General features: G+C 40.8%; 1 protein-coding gene across 1 annotated transcript in view; it reads left to right on the top strand.

Annotated features, from left to right (window-relative positions):
* The window catches only part of LOC109917180 (BTB/POZ domain-containing protein 7-like), a 57,971-nt gene that overhangs the window by 17,837 nt on the left and 17,859 nt on the right, over window positions 1–22,275 (top strand). Inside the window, exons 3-5 of the mRNA XM_048618165.1 lie at window positions 1,906–2,970; window positions 10,754–10,962; window positions 18,998–19,073. Coding sequence (XP_048474122.1) covers window positions 1,906–2,970; window positions 10,754–10,962; window positions 18,998–19,073 — 1,350 coding nt within the window. The remainder of the gene's footprint in view (window positions 1–1,905; window positions 2,971–10,753; window positions 10,963–18,997; window positions 19,074–22,275) is intronic.

Raw genomic sequence — 22,275 nt, 5'->3', positions numbered from 1 at the left:
AGTGTTAACTCTGTTTTTTCCTTCACAGATGCTGCCAGACCTGCTGAGCTTCTCCAGCAACTTTATTTTTGTTCCTGATTTACAGCATCCGCAGTTCTTTCGGTTTTTATTTACTATACCTTCTGGAGTTTGGAAGAGTGGGAGGTGATTTTATTGACTCTTAGGGCTTGGCAGGATGAATATTGAGTGTTTCCCTGCCTGAACAGACTAGAACTAAGCAGTACGGTCTCAGGAGAATAGGACGTTATGGACTGAAATGAAGAAAAAATCCTTCACTTGAAGGGTTGTGAATTTTAGAGCTCGAAACGTTCTGTCTTTGGATATTTCAACCCTGAGATCAATAGGTTTTTGGACTCGAAGGGAATTGGGGATATGGGAATCCGATGGAAGAAAATTTAGTTGATGTCAAGGCTCAGTCATGATCATCTTAAATGGCTGAGCAGGCTGGAGAGATTGTGCAATCCTATGTGTGTTTTCCCAAACCACAGACATACTTTGCACTGTTGCAGAGTCCCACAATTTCAGGATTCAAGTCCCACTTCAGGGCTTCAGCATAAAAATCTAAGTGCAGTACTGAGGGAGTACTGCCGATCCTTAGAATCCTTAAAGTGTGGAAGCAGGCCGTTCGGCCGAACAAGTCCACCTCCATTCGCCAAAGAGCATCTCACTCAGACTCTCCTCCCTGCCCTATAACCCTGCATTTCCCATGGCTAACTCCCCTAACTTACACATCCCTGGACACAATGGGACAATTTAGGATGGCCAGTCCACCTATCCTGCGCACCTTTGGACTGTGGGAGGAAACCAGAGCACCCAAAGGAAACTCATGCAGACATTGGGAGGACATGTGAATTCCATGCAGTCGCCCAAGGCTGGAATTGAACCCAGGTCCCTGGTGCTGTGAGGCAGCAATGCTAACCACTGAGCCACCATGCCACCCGTAACACAACATATTTTTATTCTTTATTTCACTCATTCACAGGTTGTGGGCATCGCTGGCCAGGCCAGTATTTATTGTCCATTCCTAATTGCCCAGAGGGCAGTTAAGAGTCAACCACACTGCTGTGGGTGTGGAGTCACATATAGGCCAGAATGGGTAAGGGTAGCAGTTTACTTCCCTAAAGGGCATTGGTGAACCAGATGGGTGTTTTTGACAGTGGATTCATGGTCATTGTTAGACTCTTAATTTGATTGAAAGCTTTTACTGAATCCAAATTCATCACCTATGGCAGGATTCAAACCTGGGTCCGCAGATTATTTTCGGGGTCTCCGGATTAACGATCTAGCGATGATACCACAAAGCCATTGCCTCCTTCGAGGAGCCCTCTTTCAGCTAAGAATTTAGACCGAGACTCTGCCTGCCTCGGATGCAAAAAATCCCATAGAACAGGGGAGCTCTCGCTTTTGAACCAGAATGTTACTAAGGCTGGATTATGAGGAGAGGCTTGTCATTCCTAATAGGGAAGTTTAAGAAGTAATTTGATTTAAGGTTCTTAGGAATTTGTGAAAAGATTTGATAAAGAGAAACTTTTTCGGCTGGTGGATAATTTGGGACATGTGGATAAAACCGGAATCGGGTTCTTCGAGAGCAAAAGTGGGAAACATTTCTTCACACAGGATGGTACAGGTGTTGAATTTCTTCCACAAAACACAGCAAATGCTAGCTCAATTAATCGTTCTAAATATGAGATTGAAGATAATTGTTAGACAAGGATATGGTGCGAAAGCAAGCGGATAGCGTTGGGGGATAAAAACAGTGGTTATCTTGTTGAATGGTGGAACAGACATTAGATGCTATCTGGCACCGTAATAATTTCACTCAACTCAGTTGCAGCAAAACACTCTCTAGTTCTCTTATGCTTCTGATATCTGATCTAACGTGTTATTAATTTATTTCTTGGACAGAATCTCCTTCGCATCCACAGTTTGGATGTCAGCCAGAGGGGAAGTTCTGCATCTCTGGGTTCAGCCAGGACAAACGTGAGAAGAAGCGGAGCTCTAACCTCGCCTTGCTGAAGAAGAAGCTGTTCAGGCGACGGAAGTCAGCCAAGGCAGCTGACCATGCCAAACACATGCGTGAACTCCTTTGCAGTTGGGACGTGCGGGATGTAGGTCTGTTGGTGAAGCAGTATGAAGCCGCATTGGCTGTGAAGGAGCTGGTGATTCAGGCATGTGTAGCCAGACCAGAGGCCAGCCGGTTAAATGAAGACCTGGCAAAGCTGTATCAGTTCAAGTACTGTACAGATGTGGACCTGGTATTCCAAGGTACATGCTTTCCTGTCCACCGTGCTATATTGGCAGCCCGGTGTCCTTTCTTCAAAACTCTCCTTTTATCCAACTTGGACCGTGCTGAGCTAGTCATGGACATCAGCACTGTTGGAATAGACATGCAAATACTGTCATCCCTTTTACACTACTTGTATAGTGGAGAATTTGGCATGCAAGATTCCCAAATTAAGAATGTTGACATTTTGGTCCGCCTCAGCGAAGAGTTTGGGATGCCGAATGCTCTTCACTTCGATATCTACAGCCTCCTGGAGAGCTCCTGCTATTATGATGCAGTCCTAAGCTTTACCTCTAACCCTGACGCCTCTGACAACTTTGAAGGATGCTGCCTAGAGGGAGAGTTCCGCTGTCACAAGGCCATCCTGTGTGCTCGCTCTCCATTCTTCCGCAATCTCCTCCAGAAGCGCATTCGCACTGGTGAAGAGACCACAGACCGGACCTTGCAGACTCCAGCTAGGATTGTGTTGAATGAAGCAATCATTCCAAAGAAATACGCAAAAGTTATTTTGCACTGCATGTACACTGACCTGGTTGACCTAGACTTGGTTCTGCCTTTCAGCCCATCAACTGGTAGCTTAAGAGAAGTGCAGGATGAAACTGGGAAGGACAGTGAGACCCGATTGGAAAGTGCTATGGAGCTGTTCCATATAGCACTCTTCATTGAGTTCGATATGCTGGCACAAGGTAAGGGTGGAAAAGTTGGTGTTGATGTTCTCTGGGCGCAGACTGGATTGATCAGGGGAATCTTATGACAATGACAGTACATATTAGCAATTCTTTGAAGATGACAGGTCAAATTAGTAGGGCTGTTTAAAAGCACACGAGAGATTCTTGGCTTTATAAGAACATGCTGAAAGCACAAAAGCAAGAAGGTTAACACTAAACCTTTATGAAACACTGGTTATACTCCATCTGAAATATTCCTTCCACTACTGAGCACTGATTTTTAGGAATGATGTGAAGACCTTCAAGGGATTGCAGTGGGGATTTATTAAAATTATGTCAGGGAAACAAAGGCTACAGGGAGTTGGGAGAAACTTTGAGTTGCTGTCTCTTAGAATAGAGACACTGATAAGATTTGATAAAACTGTTTAAAATCTTGAAGCGTAATGAGAGAAACAGTAGAGTATGAGAAGGTTTCATAATTAGAGGACATAGATATAAAGTGAATGGTGACAGAAGGGGAATAATTATGTAATGAATTGCTATGGTCTGGAATGCACCATCTTAAAAAGGTGCTGGGGACAGATTTAGCAATCGCCAACTTTCAAAAGGGAATTGGATCAATGCTGGAGGGAGAGAAATTTGCAGGATTTTGAGGAAAGAATGGGGAATGTGGGATTAACTGGGTAACTCTTTCAAAAGAGTTGGTATGAACGCAATGGGCTGAATAGCCTTTTCCTGTGCTGTTTCATTCTATGATGGCAAAGTTACTATTTGCCATTTGGTTTTATTTATCTTACTCTGATGTTACAGATTTAAGTAAAATATGTTGTTTTTGGCTTCTGGCATGAAGTGGATCATAACTTTCCTCATTTGTACTGAACTAAGGTTTCAAACACTGATTGAAGTGACAGGGCTTATGGGAGCAGAAGTAGGTTGTTTAGCCTATTGAATCTGTTACACAATTCATGAGATCATGTCTGATCTGATGGTCCTTAACTCCATTTTCTGCCTTTGACCCATAACCCTTGATTTCCTTGCTGATTTAAAAATCTGTATCTCAGCTTTGAGTATACTTTAACTACCCAGTGTTTACAGTTAAGAATTCCAAAAAGTTGACTACCCTCTGGGAGAAGAAATTTCTCATCTGTCATAATTGGGTGATCATTTATTCTGAGTCTATGTCCTCTGGTCCTAGGCTCTCCCACAAGGGGGAGATGCCTCTCTCCGCTATCTTGCCAAGTAGCCTAAACATTGTATATGTTTTAACAAGGTTGCCTCACGTTCTTCTAAACTCCAATGAGTACAGGCCCAACGTTTTTAAAAAAAAAACTTTCCTCTAAGATAAACTTTCTGTACCTGGAAACAATCTCATGAACCTTCTCTAGACTGTCTCCAACTATATATCTTTTCTTAGATAAGGGGACCAGACTGTTCACATATTCCAGGTGCCTTATGTGGAGGCAGTTCCGAGAAGGTTGATGATCCCCAGTAGGAGGAATTATCTTAACAACAGAAGTTAAAAAGACTGGGACTTTACTCATCCTCATTTAGAAGAATGAGAGGTGATCTTGTTAAAACATAGGATTCTGAAGGGGCTTGACAAGTAAATGCTGAAACCATGTTGCCCCTTATGGAAGAGTTTAGGACTGGGGGCATAGTCTCAGAATTAAGGAGTGTCCATTTAAGACTGAGAACAGAAGGAATTTCTTCTGAGGATTGAGAGTCTCTGGAACTCCTTGCCACTGAGAGATGGGGGCAGAGTTTTTGTGTATGTTTAAGGCTGAGATAGATTCCTGATTTGTTGTGGAATCCAGGGTTATGGGAAAAGGGCAGAAAAGTGAATGTGAGAAGCCATGATCTTATTGAATGGCAGGACGGGCTCAGGGGGTCTACTGTTGTTCCTATTTATTTTGGTTTTATGGTATAGTTTTATCAAGACCTCCCTGTTTTTATATTCCATCCCCTTTTGTAGTAAAGGCCATCAGTCTATTTGCCTGCTGAATGTGTAGATAGTTTTTTGTGGTTTATGCATGATCCCAAATCTCCCTGTATTATAGCCTTTTAGCCAATTATCTGTTCATGCTAGTATACTATCTCCAACACATTGGCTATTATCTTATTAAGCAGCTTAACATATGATACCTTATGAAACGATTTCTGGCAATCCAAGTACATTACATCCACTACTTTCTTCTGTCCTGCTTGTTACCTCATCAAAAAAATTCGAAGAGATTTGCCATTCTGCTATTACATCCTTTAACAGATTCTAACATATTTCTAGTAACAGATATTAAGCTAACTGACCTATAGTTTTTTTTTGTCTCCTTCCATTTTTCAATTAAAGGTGTTACTTCAGTTTTCTAATCCTCTGGGACTTCTCTACAATCTAAGAATTCTTGGAAGATTACTGCCAGTACATCATCTATCTCTGTGGCTACTTTCTTTAATATCCTAGGGTGCATCCCATCAGATCCAGGGAACTTAACGGTCTTTAGCCCCATTAGTTTCCCTAGTACTTTTTTCTCTAGTGATAGTTACTGTGTTTATTTCATCTCCTCCTTTTGTCCTTTTGATTTATTTCATAATTTTAGAATACCATGTGTCTTCTACAGTGAAGACTGATGAAAAATAATAATTCCACATTATTATTTCCTCTGCCTCATTCTCCAAAAAGGCCTATATTCACTTTGGCCCCTCTGTTACTTTTTATATGTTTAAAAAGGTCTTGCTGACTGAGGATAAAATTGCAAGTAATATCAAGACAGTTGAATTTCTAAAATCTTTTGGCTTTTAAAACCGTCCCAATCCTCTGTCTTACCACTTATCATTACCACATTCCAAGTATTTTTTTTCTTTCTATTTGATGCCGTTCTTAAATTCCTGGTTAACCATGCTTGGTTCATGCCCTTCATAGAATCTTTGTGAGCCATTAACTATCATTTCTTGCTATTGTACTTATTCCAATCCTTAATAATAAAGCTACCCCATCACCCTTACTTTTCAAAAGAACAGACAGAAGAGATACTTAACCCTGAATATTTAGTTCCCAGCTTTGATCTCCTTGCAACCATTTCTTCTTAATGGCTATAAAATCATACTCATTAAACCTGTATTTGTGCTGTTAATTAATTGATGTTATTCCGAGCACTTCATGTGTTCAAGAGCAGTTAATTTTGTCTTTTTATCACTTTTTTTTCCCCAAGACCCTATTTACTGCTGATTATCTATGTATACTCTGTTCTTTCCTGCCCTGTTCTGAGTATTGTTATCCAAGTAGCTGCTCTGTGATGCTATTGGATCCTCTTGCTGTGCAAATTTACATTTCCCCTCTCCCAAACCCTCCCCTGCAACACCCCCCGTCCTCCCAATTAATTTAAAGCCGAGTATATTTCCTTTCTTTGCTGGATGTATGCATCCTTCAATTAAATAGATTAGGGGGCAGTTCCGATTCAGTATGAGATCTTGTTTGATGTTGGGAGTGCATGCCCTCGTGAGGAGTTTTGAGCCCTCATTGGAAGCAAAGAAGTGTAATTCTTGTATTTGTAGCAGACAACAGCATTTAACAATGGAAAGGGAAGATTTCTAAGGGATGGGTGAGATCAGGAGCTGTTGGACCTAAGAATTTTTTCAAAAATGTCTTGAAAGGAATGTTCATATTATATCGATATAATAGAAATATATCATGACTTTTGAAGAAGTTGGTGAAATTGAAGTTGCTTGTTCATTTCGACTTCGAAGAAGGTTTTTTATGAAACTTCCACCTGGAAGTCTTTTAATTGAGCTGTGAACATGGCTTGACTTAAGTTTGTCTTTAATTTAGTGCCACTACATTGGCAGTTTGGCTAAGAGATCTAAATGGCTGTTAAGAGAACCCACTAGTGATTTGTATAAAGTTCAGTTATGTGGAAATGTTCGTATGGAACCATGAGCATATGAGCAATTGCATTTTCTATTTTAAACAAACTGAATTTGCTTTCAAGTGTGAGCAGCCACCTCGGATGTCTGTTACTCTAATTTGCATGCAATTATGCATATTTTTATTGGTTAAAAGTTTGCTTTTGTATGGTTATTTGCATTTAAAGCCATAGGATTATCTTCAGTTTTTATTAACACTGTCATGAATGTTTGTTGGATGGAATATGGATCCTTTATAACGAAAGTATGTGGCCTTGATGCTCCGTATATTAGCAAACTCCTGCAACCCTCCAAGAACTCTGCTTCCCGTTATGCCTGGCCTCTGAGTAGCCCTGTTTCTTTTGCTCCACTATTGGTAGCTGTGTTTATAGCTGCTAAGGGGAGGGGAGGGATTGATGGCAACAGGAAAGTGGGGCTGAGACTACAACCAGATTAACTATGGTGTTATTGGATGGCAGAACTGGCTCGGTGGGCCAGATGACCTAATCTTGTTCTTAAATCCTATATTCCCACTCCACATCTCTCTAACTCTTTTGTCTGTTCTTATGATCTCATTTGAAACGTACCCCTTTTGACCAAGCTTTTAGTGCTGCAATCTCCTTACATGACTGTGTCATTAGTCATCGAGTCATACAGCATGGAAACAGACCCTTCAGTCCAACCAGTCCATGCCAAACATAATCCCAAACAAAATTAGTTCCACCTGCCTGCTTCTGGCCCAGATCCCTCCCAACCTTTCCTATTCATGTATCTATCAAAATGTCGTTTAAATATTGTAATTGTACCTGCATCTACCATTTCCTCAGGAACTTCATTCCACATGCGAACCACGATCTGTGTTTTTAAAAAAAAAAAAAAATTTGCCTTGTGTCTTTTTAAAATCTCTCTCCTCTCACCTTAATGTACCCCCTAGTCTTGAAAACCCCCTTCCTAGGGAAATGACAAGTACCATTAACTCTATCTATACCTCTCATTGTTCTGTAAACTTGTTTCAGGTCACCTCTCGATCTCCTAAGCTTCAGTGGGGAAAAAAACGCCCCAGCCTTTCCTTATAACTCAAACCCTTCATACCTGGCAACATCCTGGTAAATTTCTTCTGAACCCCCTCCAGCTTGATAAATCTTTCCTATAACTGGCGACCAGAACTGGACACAGTATTCCAGAAGAGGTGTCATCAATGTCCTGTACAACCTCAACCTGACTTCCCAACTCCTAAGCTCAAAGGACTGAGAAATGAAGGCAAGTGTGCCAAAAGTCTTTTTAACCACCCTATCCATATGTGATGCAAACTTCAAAGAACTATGTACCTGCACCCCTAGGTCCCTCTGGTCTACAACACTACCCAATGCCCTACCATTAATTGTATAAGCCCTATCCTTGTTTGTTGTAGCAAAATGTAATACCTCCCATTTATCCAGATTGAACGCCATCTGCCATTTTTCAGCGCATTGACCCATTTGATCAAGGTCCCTTAGAAAACCTTCTTCACTGTCTACTATGCCGCCTATTTTGGTGTCATCCGCAAACTTGCTAACCATGCCTTCTATATTCTTATTCAAATCGTTTATATAAATGACAAACTAAAGAGGACTCAGAACCAATCCCTGTGGAACATCACTGATCAGACCTCCAGTCTGAAAAGCAACCCTCCACCATTACTCCTGTCTCCTGCCCTTAGGCCAATTATGTATCCAATTGGTAAGATCACCCCTGAATCCCATATAACCTAAATTTGCTAATTAGTCTAGCACGCGGAACCTTGTCAAAGGTTTTACTAAAATCCAAACAAACAGCATCTGCTGTCCTGCCATCATCAATCTTTTTGGTAGCTTCTTCAAAAATAACTCAATCAAGACGCAATTTTCTTTGCACAAATCTGTGCTGACTAGCCCTAATCAATTTTTGCGTCTCTAGATGTTCATAAATCCTATCTTTTATAATCACCTCCAACAATTTACCTACAACTGAAGTCAGACTTACAGGTCCATTGTTCCCTGGTTTCTCCTTACAACCTCTCTTAAACAAAGGTACAATGTTAGCCACCCTCCAGTCATCAGGCACCTCACCCGTAGTTATAGATGATGCTAATATTTCTGCAAGGGGTCTCGTAATGTCCTCCTTTACTTCCCACAGCGTCCTAGGATACATTAGATCAGGTCGCAGAGATTTATCCACATTTATATTTTCTAAGACCTCCCGAATGTCCTCTTCTGTAATGTGAACTGTTTTTAAGAGAGTTTATTTTTCTGCATTCTCTAGACTCCATTTCCTTCTCCACAGTTAAAAACTGACGCAAAATATTCATTTAATTACTCCCCCATCTCCCACAAAGAAGACCTCCTTGATCTTCAAGAGGCTCCACCATCTCTTTCATTAGCCTCTTGCTCTTAATGTATTTGTAGAATCTCTTTGGATTATCCTTGACCTTATCTGCCAATGCTGTGTCATATCCCTTCATTCCCTTCCTGTTTTTTCTCTTAAGAATGCCCCTACAGTCTTTACATTTCGTTTTTTGTTTGGTTTTCTGCTCTTGTGATGTTGTAACACTTTAAATGTACTAAATATAAATGGAAGTTGTTGTCCAGTGTACCTTCTGTGTGATTGTGACTAATCTACTTTTATCAGGAGCTTACAACTGTATCTGCCCTTACAGGAGACTGACCTGGAAGCCCAATTCGAAACTGGCGTGCTGACTTCTGTAGCAAATTGATTCGGTTAAAAAGGACATTCACTGCACCAAACAAAAAAAACCTTTTTATGAATACTTTTACTGCATTCTTTTGCAAACGAATTCAAAGCGACCAGTATATAAATGACAAAGGATAAGATTGAAGCAAGACTTTGAAGGTGCAGAGTCGGTATAAAACGCCACGTTGTGAAGTTAATAGACTATGTTGCCTCAACACTAGAAGTTAACTCAACAAGTTAGAAGAAGTTGGAGCCAGCTGTTCAGTTCTCTAGGACTGCAGGGTGACCACTATGTATGGTTTCACAAAGACTGAAACAAGGGAGACATTTAAGGTGGTGGAGGTTGTATAGATCAGAGCAGATGTTGGTCCCTAGACGTTTTAGGTCTGAGTTAGAAGGGGCAAACTTGGGTGTTCCACCTGCAGGGGTATTCTTTTTAAAAAGTATATTAAATCATCATTGAATATATGGCAACGGTTAATTCAGTATCTTCAGTGTAAGCATTGGGCAGCTTCTCGGTCAATGTGACACCAATTCAAACTCAAAAGATAATTTTAAGACCGGAGTGTTTATACTAGAAATGATCAATACTTAGAATTAACTCATGAAGCCAGATATAGAGACAAAGCCTCAAGAATTAAAGAAACAAGAACTTGTGACAACGTAGAGAGAATTTGTTTATTCTAGATGGGGGTCCTCATCCATGGACATCTTGTGATCTAACAACATCCTCTATGTATAGATTTGTTGTCAGGATCTTATTCTCTGGCAGCCTTGGTTTTCTAAAGAGTGTGTGTGTGTGTGTAATATGGTTATGCAGTAAAGAGCTGTTCAGTATTTAAGCAGGAAATCAAAAGAAAGACATTTTGTTCACAAAGCTGTAGGATGTGCAGGAATGACAGGAGAATGGAATTAAAGTGGTTTGCTGTAAATGTTGGCAGAGAGACAATGGGTGATTTCAGTTTAAAAAATCAAGCTAGCCAAACGGTTTAACAAAGGATGAGTGAGCTGTGAAATCAATTAACTCGGAAAGTATTGACATGAACATAAATAGATTCAAAAGACAAAGGAAAATGTTCCTGCGTAGAGAAGGGATTAGGGGATATGGTTTGAGATTGATCACAAAGGCACTGGCTTTCTAAGAACTAAGTGTTTTGCTGTTCTAGTGTTCTAACTCACATTTTTATTCTCTCCGCAGGCTGTGAGGACCTGATTGTTGAGAGTGTCACACTGGACTCTTTAATTCCTATCCTGAAGTGGAGCTCTCAACCATATGGATCTAAGTGGGTCCATCGGCAAATGCTGCATTTCCTCTGTGAGGAGTTCAGTAACGTCATCACTTCTGACATTCTGTATGAGCTGAGCAAGGAGCACCTGATGGCTGCCATCCAGTCAGATTACCTGCAGGTAATTGACTCTGTCTGTAACTAATAAAGTTCAGATCTTCTTCAGGAGCCTCAAGTTTTTAAGAGAAATGGTGTCCCGAGCAATTTTGATTTGTTTTGAATTTTAGAAAGAAAGTGCTCAAGGTTTTTATTTGGAGCTGTATCTGATGGGAGAGTTTTGATGTCAATAATACAAGAATGAAACTGATCTTTAGTGATTTGCTTCTGGTGGTGTCAGCAATTTGAGGTGAATAAAGAATCAAAATGACATTGAATGTAAAAAAAATCACCCAGAAAATGAACTTCAAGCCTATCTTGTCTGTGCCATTTGTTTGAAATAGCTACCAATTTAGTTCCACTCCTCCTCCTTTCTCAACAGCTCTGCATATAGTTTATTAGCAAAGTATTTATCCAAGTCCCTTTTTAAAGTTGCTGTTGAATCTGCTTTTATTGTCCTTTCACCGCATTCATCGTACCTGGCTGTGTTTTTTTTTAAAAACAATTTTTCTTCCAATTTCAATTTGTGTCCTTTTACATGTTCACTTTTATGCTGCTGGAAACAAGTTTTCTTTGTTTAACTTGTGAAAGCCCATCATAGTTTTCTACCAGATTTCTCTCTTAACTTTCTGTATCCTAGAACAATCCCAACTTCTCCAGTCTCTCCATATAACTCCAGACTTTCATCCCTGGTACCATCCTAGTAAATCTGTTTCTGCACGCTATCCAAGGCCTAGCTAGAAATTTATAAATTACTTGATTATAAGTGGTGAACTTTCCATGATCATCAGTACTTATTTGCTAATTACTCCCGGTGACAATGCTGGAGTTCAGAATGGAATCCAGGTGGGAATCTGCCATTTTTACTGCTGCCTATTGTTGTGGAGTTTAAGTTGCCTTCTGACGCCAAGTTGTGGGTTTATTGGCACCTGGTCCCAGTTTGGTCAACATGATGTATTCTTTCAGGTTTTGAATCAATGGCAAGCCCAGCAATGTACCAAGTCCGATTTCTTCATTGGCATTTGGCTGTTCAGCTGTACCACTAACCGTTGTTTTGTTTTGCTCTTGAAGTGATTTGAGTAAGTTTTTGTGTCATTTTGTTAAAGTTTAATGCATTTCCCGGAGTCTGTTGTTGCTCTGAGGACAATGCCAGAAAGTAGTGCCTTTCAGCATTTCAGTACAGAGCAAAAGTTGACCTGCTGTTGCAGCCCTAGGGGGAATGCTTTACTTTGAAGCTATTGCCTCTCAAAGGGGACAATAAACTAGCAGTCCGTCTACTTGCTCTGTTAATATGGAACCCACTGTCCTGTTTATTTGGGAAAGTAAGTGGTCTGTTATCCTTTATTTAAAAGAAGTTGGAGAACAAGAGAAAGAAAGTAATATTGCAATTGTCTAGGACATTGGTGAGACCATACATGAAATCAGTATAGGGTTTGTTTTTTTTTATCTTGGGAAAGGTACAAACTTCTTGGAGGGAGTGCAAGGAATGTCACTAGGTTGATTCCTGGATTGAGGGGATTGAGAAGATTGAGTAGTCTAGGGTTATTATTTCTAAGAATTTTGGGTGATCTTGGATTATCAAGTTAAGAGGTTTGACAGCAAGCCTCCCCCAACTAGGGAATCTGGAAACTGGACCGAGTCTCTCAGAATAAGAGGGTGACCATTTCAAATTGAGGTGGGAAAAGGATTGTGAAGCTTTGGAGTTCTGTGCCCTAGAGAGCTGTTCTCTCCCGCCAACACCGCAACCCCGCCCCCCCCAAGTCAACACCCACACCTCAATTAGCACTGTGAAAAGCAGATTAACCAATCTAATTTCTCTTTAATTGTTTGTTTCTGGGCTCTATATGTAAATGAGTAAAGTTTGGTATCAATTACATATTTGTGTTAATAGTTCAGGGATCTGGACTAATGGTCTAAATATTTTTGATTTCACATACCACCGTAGCGAGTTTAGAATTTGAAGGCAGTTTTGTATTTCAAAAACACAGTGACCCATGGATTAAGAGATAGTAGGAACTGCAGATGCTGGAGAATCTGAGATAACGAGGTGTAGAGCTGGATGAACACAGCAGGCCAAGCAGCATCGGAGGAGCAGGAAGGCTGACGTTTCGGGCCTAGATCCTCCTTCTGAAAGGGTCCAGCCCCACACCTTTGTGACTGATTCCTAATGTTCTTTGAAATGGCCCAGCAAGCTACTCAGCCCTGGTGATAGGCAACAAATGCCAGTCGTGCCAGGCAACAGCTGCATCTCAAGAATTTCTGTAACGAAAATAATTAATTAAGAATCAATTATTGTAGCACAGGAGGAGGCCAATCGGCCTGTTGCGTCTGAATGTCTCTTGCACCCTTTCCCTGGTCCTGCACATTGCTCCTTTACAGACAACAATCTGAATTCCTCTTGAGTGTCTTGATGGAATCTGCTCCCGCTGTGCAATTGGACAGTGCATTCCGGACCCTAACTGCTTTTGAGCAAGACAGTGTTTTTTCATATTGCTGTTGCTTCTTATGCCAATCACTTTTTAAACCTGTGCTGCCTTGTTCTTGATCCTTCCACCAGTGGGAAGTTTTTCCCCATCTGCTCTGTCCAGAACCCTCATGACTTTGCCCTTAGATTAGAAGCACTAAAAGGTGTTCAGTGACACAGTGAGATGTCCAATCACAATCTCCCTTTTGTTTCTTTCCTCCAACCCCATCACTGGTACTGACAATAACAAAATATAAATGGAAATTGATGATGACCGCAAATGATAAAGGATGTCTTTGCCTGGTGTTTACACCGTTGAATCGACAAGGACCCTGAAGTCACACCCTCCACCCAAATGTTGCATCTACCTGCTGACTTTGTGGTGGCATTGCTAATTGCAGCAAGTGCCTGTTTTGTTTCAGAAAGGACAATAATTTGTAGGGCTATCTGTGTAGCCTCTTGTTTGGACCTTGAACAAATAGACTTCAATTTTCTGTAGTGCTTGAGTATGTTCTAAAGTACTTCACAGACAATTAATTACTTTTAAAGTATAATTGCTGGAAGTGTAGCAGCCATATTGCATACAGCAAATCCCCGCAAAAGGCAATGATGTAAGTGATTGTGTCATCTGCTTGCTTTTGGTGTTATTAGAGGCAGACAAAAGTATTACACAACTGACTTGTAACTCGGGTTGAATGCATGAACCTTTTAAAGAAGGCTGTGTGGATAAGTAGAGTTCCCTCTGCGCCCTGACCAATTGAATGTGAATTTTAAATATGAAGTGAAAATTCAGGAAATACATAGGTCAGCCACTATCTGAAAAAGGCTAATGTTTCATGTACAACCTTCACTGAGACCTTGTGTTTAATGGGTACTGTTTTAAATTTTGTCATGTATTATAATCAGCACTATCCTCTTCAGTAAGTGTGTGTGTGTGTGTGTGTGTGTGTGTGTGTGTGTGTATGAATCATTTTCCTTTTTAAGTTTTTGTTTGTGTTAGATTATAATATCTCCACTTTCGACTAATAGCTGTAATGGATATGAATACCTTTTAAACAAATACATTGGCATAAGCTATGATGCAATGAAATGCTTATTTAATACATGGGATTATGTAGAAGTTGTCACACAGAAACAGGCCATTTGACCCAACTAGCCAATGCTAGTGTTTATGCACCTATTGAACTTCCTCCTATTTTACTTCATCTGCCATCATACTCTTTATTCCCATCTGTCTCCTAGAACTTGACTATTCCACTGTAAGTGCAAATGTATTAGTTTGTTCAAACACTCCCTGTGGTAAAGAGTTTCAATGTAATGGTGCAAAAGTTTGTTGTATTTTCAGTCACAGGCGTTTGTGTTTAAAACTTGCATTGTTCTGTTCTGATCCACTTTCAGTATGAGGATTGGTATCAGCCGCTTCTGCATTGCTCCAATGCAAGCACCTGTCAGCTTGTAGTCCTGAATAGCTATTAACAACAGCAGGGTCAACATACTTGGCTGCCTGTGACATGGTGGAATATTCAGTGATCTATCTGGCTGCTGGCACGAGCAAATCTGGCAATTCTTCTTTGGTTTTGCTGGATAAGCTAGTCCTGGGGTCTTTGTAAGGCAGAAGATACTGTCAGCCATCAGTGCACTCACCTTTGAGTCAGGAGGTTTTATCTAAGCTAACACTTGGTCCTGAAGCAGTGCTGCATTGTTGGAGATGCGGTCTTATAGATGAGATATTAAACTATGGCTTCATGTAGCCCACTTGGCCGTTTTGAAGAAGAACTGGCAACTTCTCCCTGCTGTCCTGGTTAATATTCATCCCTCAGTCAGTATCAAAATAAAACAGATGATTGCTGTGCCACCACATTTGCTGCCATGTTTTCTATGTTACAACAGTTTATTGGCTATAAAGCACATAGGTCATGGACTTTGACTGTCCCTATGTTGTTAAAATGCAAGTCTTCTTTTACTTGTGACATTTCAGAGATTAATACAACATGAAGACACCTGTGATGTGCTTTAAGATGTTGTGCAATTTGTTTGCTTTTTTTTTAGTGTTTAATGTTGAGCACTAACTGTGTTCAATGAGAAGAAACTTTTGAAGTCGAGACTTTTTGTGGTTTGGAGCGTGTTGGGTTGAAGGGGTTAGTGGAAGAACACTAGTCTAGGCTGTAGATATAGAGGAGGGCTGTGCATTTCTTTGAGCAGAAAATTGTCATGCTATCTCCTTTTCTCCTCCTTTGAGCCAATTTCTTTGAAGTGTTTTTATTCCGTCCCTCTAATCATGTCTGGTTGCATCCAGAAGGATTCTTGAAAGTAAAATGCTCTGAGGGAAGGGCACTGAAATATAAGCTTTATGTAAAGTACTGTGCTGATGGAACTATATCATTAGTCAGGGATGTTTTAATTCTAGCTCTGCAAGGTTCGCCTCAAATATTTTGCACTACATCATGCTGAGCCTGTGGAACATATTTATACTTGCAGTTTCTATCACTAGTTAAAACTGTGTTCACTAGACACTGTGTAACAATTTTCTTCGTTTAAAACTGATTCACGTGAAGCTGAGGGAAATTATTATATCACAATCTGATCAAATTGATAAGTGTGAAATTATAGAATCATGGAATAATCTAGCACAGGAGGAGATTATTCTATCCATTATACTATGGTGGCTGTTTAGAATCCATGCTGTATATCAGAATAGGAGGAGGCCATTTCACCCCTCGAGCCTGTTATAGAATCACTGGGGTCATGACTGAATTTAGTATACCTGTCTTTGCCCTGTATCCCTCATACATTTGGTTATCAGAAACCAGTCATTTTGTTGGATTTAAAATTAACAATCTATTCAGCATCAGTTGTCATTTGAGGAAAAGAACTTCGAATTCCACCACCTTTTGCATGCACAATGTTTACTCCTGAAAGTCTAGCTCCAATTTTTAGACTGTACCCTGAGTACCAACACACTCCAGTCAGCGAAAATAATTTGTTTACAACAGCATATTTGTTTGGCACCTTTTAACACAGTAAAATGTCCCAAGGCACTTCATAGATGCTTTATAAAGAGAAATATGATACGAGTAACAAAGGGGTTATTAGATCACATGACCAAAGGCTTGGTCAAAGAGGTAGATTTTAAGAGATCCGTCATTTTCCCTTAGTACATTTTTCTTTCTTTTTCCTCTCGGATATGGGGTTTGCTGACAAAGCTAGCATTTGTTGTGCTTCCTTAATTGCCCTTGAACTGAAAAGCTCTTTAGGCCATTTCAGAGGGTAAATAAGAGTCAATCACATTGATTTGTATCTGGAGGCACATGTATGCCAGACTGTGTAAGAATGGCAGATTTCCTTCACTAAAGGAGATTTGTGAACCAGGTAGCGTTTTCAATAATAGATGAACATTTCCTGGTCACCATCGCTGAGATTACTTTTCTACGTCCAAGATTTGTTAATTGAATTTAACTTTCACCAGCTGCCACAGTGGGATTGGAACTCCTGTCCCCCAACTATTAACCTGGGTCTCCAGGTTGCTAGTCCAGTGACATTGCCATTACATCACTGTGTTCCCCCAAGCTTCAAAAACTTGGATCAAATCATCCATTCACCTTCTAAAGTAAAAGTATTGATATGCAGAGGGATCTGGGTGTACAAGTGCACAGATCACTGAAGGTGTCAGCGAAGGCAGATAAGGTAGTTTAAAAAAAAAACCTATAGTATGCTCGCCTCCATTGGAGGGGGACATTGAGTATAAGGATAGACCAGTTATGCTGCAACTTTATAGAACTTTAGTTAGGCCACATTTGGAATGTTGTGTACTGTTCTGGTCACCACGCTACCAGAAGGATTTGGATGCTTTGGAGAGGGTACAGAAAAGGTTGCCTGGTATGGGAGATTTTAGCTATGAAGAAAGGTTGGATAGACTGGGTTTGTTTTCACTGGAACTCGGGAGGTTGAGGGGGCGACCTGATAGAAGTTCATAAGATTGTGAATGGAAAGGATAGAGTGGAAAATATGAGACACTTTTTGCTGGGGCAGAGGGGTCAGTTACTAGGGGACACGTGTGTGTGTGTGTGTGTGTGTGTGTGTATTGGGGAGTGGGTGGAATCTTTAAATCTTTAAAAGAGATCTGCGAGGCAAGTTTTTCACACAAAGGGTGGAGAGTGCCTGGAATGCATTGCCTGAGGAGGTGGTGGAAGCAGACATAATAACAGCATTCAAGAAACACCTGGACTAATCCATAAATAGGAAGGATCCTGGACATGAAAACAGTTTTAGAACGGAAGGGCAGGCTTGGAGGGCCAAAGGGCCTATTCCTGTGCTGTTATTGATCTGTTCCAAATTCCAACGAATGCAGTGTTAGTTCATGTATTTGCTCCTTATCATTAACCCTTACATTCACAAGAACAATACCTGAACTGGATCTGCACTTCTCTAAGGTGAGCATATCTAGCCTAAGGTGCGGTACTCAAATGAACACTATACCAAGTGTGTTTCAGCTATGGCTTTGTGTAGTTGATGCATGACCTGTAACCCCTCGTATTTTGTTTTCCAATATTAGGGTGTTTAGTCAAACTATGAGTAGCTTGAGCAGCCTTGGACTGCAGAAGAGAATCAGTTGCAGCTTCAGCCACTTATTATCCTCAGTTTGAGCTAGTGGGGATGCAGCAAGATTGTGTTTGATAGTTGTCAGTTCTTACAGTCAGTTGATACTTGCTGTCTGAGGTGCAGGTTCAGATGTAAAACTAAAGGACTGCAGGTAACTATTCTCTTCCCAAGAGAAAAATACAAAGGTACAAAAGTTCAGCATTTTTAATGTCTGTTCACAACCTTGACGTGTTTCTGACCTATTCCTACCATCACTGAGACTGTGTTTATCTGTTTTCCCCCATTGTAACTTTTCTCCATGTCTCAGCTGTTGAACTGATGAAACACTCGTTTGTGTCTTTGTTACCCTTAGACTTGATTATTCCAACACACTCCTGGTTAGTCTCCCATCAACTGCCCTTTATAACTTTTAAGACTATTCAAAACTCTGCCCATGTCTTAACTTGTCGCCTCAGTACACATTGATCCACATTGGCTCCCTGTTCAGCATCATTTTGATTTTAAAATTCTCATCCTTCATTTCAGATCTCTCTATGGTCTCACCCAATCTCTATATTCTCCTCCAGCCCTACAGCCTTCGGCAACCTCTGTCCCCTATTTCTGGTCTTTTTGTGTATCCGTGATTTTGGTTGCACCACTATTGGTGGCTGTGGTTTCAGGTGCCTGGGTCCAACACTCTGAAGCTTTTTGCCATTCTATTTCACTTTGCTTCTTCAGTTCACTTGCCTAAACGTACCTCTTGGTCATTTGACTTAACTCCTGTGCCTTAGTGTGATATTTTGACCTATAACATGCCTTGGGATGTTTCATTATGTTAAGGTGCTATCTCAACACAAGTTGCTATTGTTGGTGGAACTGTGCTCCATGAGAGAGTACCTTTTGTGAAATGAGGGTGGAAAAGAGAACAGTTTTAAAATAAAACCTGTGATACTGATGCTGACATGGTGCCTCTTCCCCCCAACCTTTACCTACCTCCCCTACCCACCCTCCTTTGCAGGCAAGTGAACACGATATCCTGAAGGCTGTGATTAAGTGGGCAGAAAACCAGCTGGCAAGGCGTCTGTCAGATGAAGGTAAGTTATTTGCAGGTGTACTGAGTACAGTGGAGACTTGCTAAGCTGCAGCCCTGGAGTGCCTGCTGGTTCAGGTGCTCTAGGCCACTTGCTTTCTATCGTACGTGCTGAAAGTCCCTGTTGTTACCTTAATAGTTTTGAGCTGGTGTCTGTGCTTAGTCACTGCTGGTGTTTACTGTTAAATAAGAGCATTCCTGTATAGTTTGGCTGTAAAAATGAAATTGGGATCTAAATCCTCCCACCATGCGCTTGCACACACTCTGTCTTCTCTCCCCCCACCCCCCCCCAATCCGCACATGCACACACACCTCCAGTTGTCAAACATGCTCGTAGCCTGGTCAGATGCTGTCACTTCCCAGCTCGTTCTTCTGTTTGATTGATTGTTTTCAATTTAAGGAAGCAAATCAAGGTATTCCTTTTATTTTGCTCTTTTGTGATGGTTCTGTTAACTCAGGTGGCAAATGGCACGAATGTTGGACTGAATTACACCAGCAGCGAGCATTCAATCCCTAAACTAACTGTGTTTGCTCATGGAGGGAGGCCTGTCCGCTTTCCTTTCCCGGTGCTTAATGTGGAGTGATACCCCTGAAGCTACCCGTAAGTTCCTCTCCAAGCCACACGCCATCCTGACCTGGAAATATACCAGCCGTTCCTTCGCTGCTGCTGGGTCAAATCCTGAAATTCCCTCCTTAACAGCACATCAGATGTGTCTGCGCTGTATAAGATGTCAGCTGTTCAAGAAGGTGGCTCACCTTTGCCCCCTCATGGGCAATTAGGAATGGATAATAAATGCTGGCCTAGCCAGTGATGCCCACATCCCATGAAAGAATTCTTTAAATATCCAGTTACATATATTTCCTCTATTAGAGAAGGACCTATGGCCCTTGTGGGCTGTGGCTAATTGTCTACTTGGTTATTTCTGCTCCATTACTACTTTAGTCTGCATTCCTCCCCCTCTCTCTTACTGCCACCCCATCCTAAAAGCTTTCAGTCACCAATCTTAATATCTCCTGTTGTGAACCAGTGACAAACCTTTGCCTGATAACATTCACGTGAAGTGATGCATGATCTTTGCCTACACTGAAGGTGTGATATAAACAAGAGATCTTATTGTGATAACCTTATGATTGAATAACCACTTGATGTTTATTGTCTAGTTCACACACGAAGTGTAGCCACTTTAGGGGTTAGGTAACACAGGTCAAGCTACACAACTGCAGCTCAGCTTGATACCACGTGCAGAAGGGAAGGGAGGTTTCTTGCTTTACACAGCATTTTATTCTTTTTGTTTTCCTAACAATCTATTGCTCCTCTAAATTGGCATCCTTTTGGGGAGGGAGAATAAATTAACTTGTGTCTGTGACTTTTTTAGAACCATGTTGAATGAGGGCTGATGCAAAGTTTGATTTTTGTTTTTAATGCACTGAAGGATTGTTTGAAGTAATGTAATAATTAGTGGGTGTGGATGGTTCCTTTTAAAAACCAGTAATAGTTGAATTTGGATGATTGCATGTGTCGACTAGTTTGGAGCCAGACTCAATTTACGTTGGCGCTTCTCTTGCTGTGATCATAATTGCTTTTATTTGTAGAGTACTGACACCTGAATTAACACATTGCAGCACACACTGAGCGTGCTTATATACTTTGATTTCTTTTCATTATTGTTACTTATCACACCTTTATATCATAGTGACAAAAATCTCTTGCCACAATAGCTTGTGAAACCTCCCTTTTAATTTTATTGCCTGTTCGGGATCTGAAATGTGCAATTACTCATCAATGGCTTAATTTGCACAGAACCTAGAACGAGTGCATCTCCACATCAGGACTTCAGTAAACACCGTGGTTAGGAGCATTTGTTTATGATAATCGAAAATGCCAAACTTCGTGCCTGTTACATTAAGTTCTAGTTTCTTATTTACTTAGAATACACAGCACAAAAGTTTAAACAGTCCAGCCAGTTCATGCTCCCCTCCCGTCTCTTGTACTTCTCTATCTAGCTGTTAACATTTTCTATTGTACTTATCTAGACTCCTTCAATGCATTTGTACTATTTGTCTCAACGCATTCAATATTCTCAGCATTTTGTACTGATGTTTTGAAGCTCTCATTCCATTATACTTCCCTCCCCCCTCAACATGAAAGCTGAAGACCTGTGTTGTTTATCATCATTAACCCAGCAATAAATGTTCCACCCACTGACTAATTCAGCGGAACATTTTATTCAATGTTCATGCAAACAAGTAAACTTTAAACTTGGTAAGCACGCCAGCCTCTGTGTCTGTGTCTGTGTTCACGTGCGCACGAGAGAGAGAGTTCACAGATTCTAACACCTAAAAGGTGAATTAAGAGTAGATTTTGGGCAGTTGTCCTGCAGAAAGTGATCAACGTTTAGAATTGTCTCACAGGCAAAGTAGTGAATTTGAAATGCTCTGAGCCATTTTAAAATCAGTTGAGTGCAACTTCCCATAGCCTCAATCATTATAGTGCAGCAAGAGTCCATTCAGCCCATAGTGAATTGTTCATTCAAAGAGCTGGCAGACACCGGGCCATGTTCCCACCATCTCCCCATAACCCTGCACATTATTCCTTTTCAGATAATAATCCCTTTTGAATGCTGCAGTTGAACCTGCCTTCATCACACTCTCGGGTGACTCTAACCACTTGCTGCGTATCCTTGTGTCTCCCATTTTCTTTGCCACTTACTTTAAATTTGTTCTCTTTTTGTTGATCCTTTTGAAAGTGGGAACAGTTTCTCCCTGTCTTCTTGGTCCAGACTCTTTGATGTAGAACACCTCAGAACTTGAGAAATGTTTATGATGTTCCTAGACAGCTGCCTTCAGATACACTTAGTCACTATTTTCATTCATTATTCTATTCTGATTTATTTTGTGCTAAGGCAGTAGAAAGTCACATGTTGGGAGTGTGTGGGGAAGAGAGAAGGGGGAGTAGTCAGGTACAGCATTAGTCTATTGTGCAGCCAATTGGCTGCATGGAAATAACCTCCCAGAATATATCAAACAGTTATTATTGAGTGGAGGACTTTGAACAGAAACTGATGCCCTGGGCTTCCCCCTTGAGCTTTACATAGGCAAACAATAATGGTATTTAATGTGTGTCAGCTGAGTGATCATTGTAACAGAATGAAAGAATGTAGTAAACTTGAGAATCGTACTAGTGGTGGATCACGGCCTCTCGTCCG

The sequence above is a fragment of the Rhincodon typus genome, chromosome 39 (assembly GCF_021869965.1).
Source record: "Rhincodon typus isolate 14 chromosome 39, sRhiTyp1.1, whole genome shotgun sequence".
Classification (NCBI taxonomy): Eukaryota; Metazoa; Chordata; class Chondrichthyes; order Orectolobiformes; family Rhincodontidae; genus Rhincodon; species Rhincodon typus.
The sequence above is the reverse complement of the archived record's forward strand: the minus strand, read 5'-3'. Positions and strand labels throughout refer to the sequence as shown.